At 52.5% G+C, this 4754-nt stretch overlaps 1 protein-coding gene across 1 annotated transcript; it reads right to left on the bottom strand.

Moving 5' to 3' along the window:
- Window positions 1-437: 437 nt before the first annotated feature.
- Window positions 438-4351, bottom strand: LOC116499896 (keratin, type II cytoskeletal 6C-like). The gene is made up of 9 exons (XM_032204749.1): window positions 3842-4351; window positions 2738-2952; window positions 2488-2548; window positions 2235-2330; window positions 1900-2064; window positions 1655-1780; window positions 1208-1428; window positions 860-894; window positions 438-752 (listed from the first exon to the last, which is right to left on the bottom strand). The coding sequence occupies exons 1-9, from the start codon at window positions 4349-4351 to the stop codon at window positions 481-483; spliced, it is 1701 nt and encodes a 566-aa protein (XP_032060640.1). The 3' UTR covers window positions 438-480.
- Window positions 4352-4754: the final 403 nt, after the last annotated feature.

Below are 4754 nucleotides of genomic sequence, written 5' to 3'. Positions count from 1 at the left end.
TCACATTTTCTTCTGCTTACATGAATTCCCGATACAGCTGAAACAAGCATGTGGGCAACATGCAGGACACAGAAGGCACAAGGAGAACACGGCCATTGAAAAAGAGACCTTGAGAAGTGAAAGGAAAGAGCAGATTCGTACACACTCCTGCTCAGCCAGCACAGCACAGCAAGGGAGGTAGGGCCCTTGGATGAACTCTCTGGTGATGGGTATCCGCAAGGAAAATATTTCCTAATGGGGCTGTAAATGTTTCATCCCTGCAGAGTGGTGGAGCACAGAGAGGAGGCAGGCAGTGCCAACAGGGTGGTGTTTTGCTGCAAATCTCCCTCTGGGAAGGAGGCAGAATGGTTTAAGGAAGTTATGAGGGAAACAGTTCATTTCTTTGCTGGATACCAGTTCCGGATGCAAGGGGCTGTGCCGCTGGCTGAGGACGGGAGATGCTTCTTATGCTTCTTTCCTTTGAGGGACTGAGGTCGGGGCTCAGTATTTTACACCTGAAGATTTGACCGTTGTGGTTGTGACACATCTCCGGACGGAGGAGGATCCGCCTCCAGTAACGAAGCTGCCACCTCCAGAGCTGCACATTCTTCCACTGCCAGAGGAGAAGCCTCCGCTGTATATCCCTCCTCCCACTCCACAGCTGCCTCCGACAATGCTTCCTCCTCCGACCGCACATACTCCTCCTCCCATGCCACTGCCAGCACCAAAGCCTCCGACTCTGCCTCCAGCAATGGTGGTTCTGCCTACCACAGCTGCAAGAGAAGGACAGGGTCACTGTGCATGAAGTGACAGCCTGGGAATCCTCACAAAACCCAGGAGAAAAGCCATTCTGCAAAGAAGAGGATGCGCTGGTACTTACAGACATTCACGTTGGCTGGATTGTCTCCACACAGCCTGCGTAGGGAAAGGAACGCAAGATGTCAATCTGATACAAGACAGAGCACTTTCGCTCAGTGCAGTTTCCCAGGTACTTCATTTATTTCCTGCTTCTTCTAAAGACAGTCAATAAGACTGGGACATAGTCCCTGTGGTATTTTTTTTTTCTTTTTTTTTTCTTTTTTTTTTTTCTTTTGGCCAAAAAAAATTTGGGAAAAACTGAGAGTAAATAAGAAACCAAGTTTATATGGGTTGCGAAAGATGACGAAGCCTCAGTCTGCCCCAAGCAGAGGCAGTACCTTGGTGTGGCTGAGATAACAGCATGTCTCACCTGTTCTCCTCTCCCTCCAGCAGCTTCCTGTACATGGCAATCTCCACATCCAGGGCAATCTTGATGTTCAGCAGCTCCTGGTACTCCTTCAACAGGCGAGCCAGCTCCTCCTTGTCTTTGCTCAGGGCACATTCCAGCTCCTCCAGTTTCCTCCTGGCATCCTTCAGAGCCAACTCACCGCGCTCCTCGGCCTCAGCAATAGCTGCCTGCAGCTGCTGGTTCTGAGCAAGGACAAGAGCACTTCCTCAGTCCCCTTCTGTACACTCTCCACCATAGCAGCCCGAAAGGCAAACTGGAGGGCACAAACTGTGGAGGAGCAAGCAGTCTCCTCCACAGATGCTGCATTTCAGCGGCTGCGCTTCCCTCCTGCAGCCCTGAGCACACCAGCCAGCTCTCCCACAACCCAGACTAATGGCAGAACCAAAGGAGATACTCAGCAACCCCTACCTGCTTCTTCACATTCTCAATTTCTGCCCGCAGCCTCTGGACGTTCCTGGTCAGCTCCTGGATCTCAATCTTGGTGTTGCGCAGGCTGTCCCCATGCCTGCCAGCTGTGCTCTGCAGCTCTTCATACTGATGACACCGAGACAAACAACCCATCGATGAGACAACCTCACAAGCACTCAGCCATCCCCTGTGCTCCATGGACGGGCAGACACTGCCCCAGCTGCCCTTGGCTCTTGCCAACTCACCCGGCTCTGGTACCAAGCCTCAGCTTCAGCCCGGCTGTTCTGAGCGATCTGCTCGTACTGGCGCCTGACCTCCTCGATGATGCTGTCCAGGTCCAGGTGGCGGTTGTTGTCCATGGACACCACCACAGACAGGTCGCGGCTGATTGTCTGCATCTGAGCCAGCTCCTGCAACCAAGCACAGGAGTCAGCCTCAGCGTGCCAGGAGAGGAGGGCAGCGCAGAGCAGCCATTCCGGCAGCCCCAGCGACTCTCCGGACCGCAGCCCCACGGGCACCTCGCCTGCCCTCGGTGCCTGGACTCCCCCCGCACCTCGCTGCAGCTCGGGCAGGCTCTTACCTCCTCGTAGATGCACCTCAGGAAGTTGATCTCGTCGGTCAGAGCTCCCACCTTGGCTTCCAGCTCCACCTTGGTCATGTAGGCACAGTCCACATCCTGCAGGACAGATCACGCAGATGGGCACCGGCCTCTCCCCATCACTCAGGGGCTGCCAGCAGCCAGGGCCTGCTGCAGGCAGCTGCCCGTCCGAGTGCTGCCTCCCTACAGCCTCCTGCCTCCAGCTCACCGCCCTCCTCCTGCCTCTGGCACTCACCTTCTTCAGCACCACAAACTCGTTCTCAGCAGCCGTGCGCCTGTTGATTTCTTCTTCGTACCTGTGGAAGGTGATGGACAAGATGAGGCTCCTGCAGTGCTCGAGCAGCAGAACCCCTGGCCTTGTGCAGAAGCCTCCGGCCCCCTTTGGAGAGCTCCCGAGCAGAGGGAAGGCACAGCAGGCACTCGCAGGCTGGCCCTGCTCTCCTGCCTTGCTGCTTCCTTCCTCCTCGCTCTGTCTCGGCACTTACTTGGTTTTGTACTCCTCAACGTATTGCCGCATGTTCTGCAGTTCCGACTCCAGCTCTCCCCTCTGTCCCACTAGAGACTCGAGTCTCCTCCTCAGGTTCTGGATGTAGTTCTCAAAGAGGACATCCAGGTTCTTCCTCGGCCCCGAGGGCCCTTGCTGCTGCAGCAGCTCCCACTTGGTGGAGAGCACCTTGTTCTGCTGCTCCAGGAAGCGCACCTGAAAGCCCACGGAGGCTTGTGTGAGTTATGCACCCTGGAGGGCAGCACACTCCTCAACCTCCCGCTTCTTTGGGAGGCCAACAGAATCATTTCTCAAATGACCAAATGTCTGGCTGAAAAAATGACTGGTTGAGAGCCATTTTTCCAGGAGGAAGTTTTCTCCCTTCTTCCTCCACTTCTCTTTCTGTTATTCTTGAATTTGTTCCCCTTTCAGCTCCTATTTTTATTGTTTTTCTGAATATCTATAAGAATGTTTAGATTCCATATTAACAGCTCCAATTGCCAATTTTGACAGACATTAATTTTCAGAAGCATTAGATACTTTCTTGTCTGCATTATAATGAATGAAATCTCGTGTGTCTCTGTATTGGAGAACACTCACCACAGAAGGCACAAAAAGCATTCAGTACGTATGTCCTATATTAAAACAGACTATGAAGCACAGTGACAAGCAATGTTCTCCTGGTGCAGACAATCTATAGTCCATCAATCTGTGTGTGAACCAAAATAAGGAACTGCCAGGAATTAACTGAAATTTCATTCCTACTCTCTAAGTTTCTTGAGAAGAAACTACCTTTGAAAAAGGACAGGCTTTAAAGAACCACTTAGGATAATCAGGTATGCCGTGACCCCTTTGGCCTGACTCCCCACAGAAGGCTAGAGACAAAAGGTAAGAAAGAATTTGGGTCAAGCGACCCTAGAGAAAGTCCTCTGGCCTCCCTGCAGATGTAAAATTTTCAGATTTCCTTAGCAGAACTCAGTGAGAACACCGCCAGCCTTCCAGCCATGCCAACACTGAGCGGGGAAGGACAACGCTCCCCCCTCCGCAGCACAGGAAAGTTCCTCAGAGACCCCAACCCCAAGCAGACGTAGTTCCAGCCTCTCACCTTGTCAATGAAGGAGGCAAACTGATTGTTAAGAGTCTTGATCTGCTCCTTCTCCTGGCACTTCACTTGCTGGATCTGAGGATCAATATCAACATGGACTGGCCGCAGGAGGGTTGTGTCAACCTGCACCGGCTGGATGCCTCCAGGGAACCCAGGACCACCTCTCACAGGGCCACCAAAGCTGCCTATTCCTCCACCAATGACACCTCCTCCAATGCTGCCAAATCCTCCTCCATAGCCTCCACCAAAGCCAACAATTCTACATCCGTATCCACCGCCATAAGAGCCACCCATGGAAATCCTTCCGCTGCCACCCATGTTGTGGAGGCTCCTGCTGCTAAAACCTCCACAACGTCCGGCGCCTCCAGTTCCCCTGGATGTGGAGAATGAGCTATAGCTGATCCTGCTTCTGCCCCCACTTCCACCAAAGCCACCACCGATGGCAGAGCAAGAGCTGTATCCCCTTCTGCTTCCGCCTCCAAAGCTTCTGCAGATTGACTGCCGAGACATGGCTGCTTCTTCCAAGTGGAGTCGAGGAGAGGAGAGAGACCAACGGAGCTGTGCTGCTGTGGAATGGATGTGGAGAGAAGTGTGTGCAGTCTTCTCTGGCTCCACGGCTTCAGGCATTCCCTTTTATCTGTTTCTGGCGGTGGGCTGGGTCTACATGGGCGTGAAGAGGAAACAAATTTACTGTCTTCATCAGCTTGGTGCGGTTAACAGATTTTTGCCAAATTGTTGACTCCACCCAAAAATACGCTTTGCAATGCAGAAGAGAATAAAAGAGCAAGAGCATTGAAACAGGTCTCAATGAGTAAGTGGACTCTCATATCTTGCGGCATCTGGAAAAATATGTTTTATAGTGATGTAGTCATGTTCTTCCCTCCTCCTACCTTTCTATCCATTCTTAGCAATT

Source organism: Aythya fuligula, chromosome 29 (genome assembly GCF_009819795.1).
Source record: "Aythya fuligula isolate bAytFul2 chromosome 29, bAytFul2.pri, whole genome shotgun sequence".
Taxonomy (NCBI): domain Eukaryota; kingdom Metazoa; phylum Chordata; class Aves; order Anseriformes; family Anatidae; genus Aythya; species Aythya fuligula.
Note: the sequence above shows the minus strand (reverse complement) of the source record. Positions and strands in the feature narration are given on the sequence as shown.

Bases quoted from the DNA above. Each gene is read 5' to 3' on its own strand.
- LOC116499896 (XM_032204749.1), bottom strand. From the start codon at position 4,351: ATGTCTCGGCAGTCAATCTGCAGAAGCTTTGGAGGCGGAAGCAGAAGG. The intron at 2,331-2,487 runs GTGAGTGCCAGA...TCTGTCCTGCAG, and splicing joins AGTTTGTGGTGCTGAAGAAG to GATGTGGACTGTGCCTACAT. The intron at 2,065-2,234 runs GTAAGAGCCTGC...GCTTGGTTGCAG, and splicing joins TGAGGTGCATCTACGAGGAG to GAGCTGGCTCAGATGCAGAC.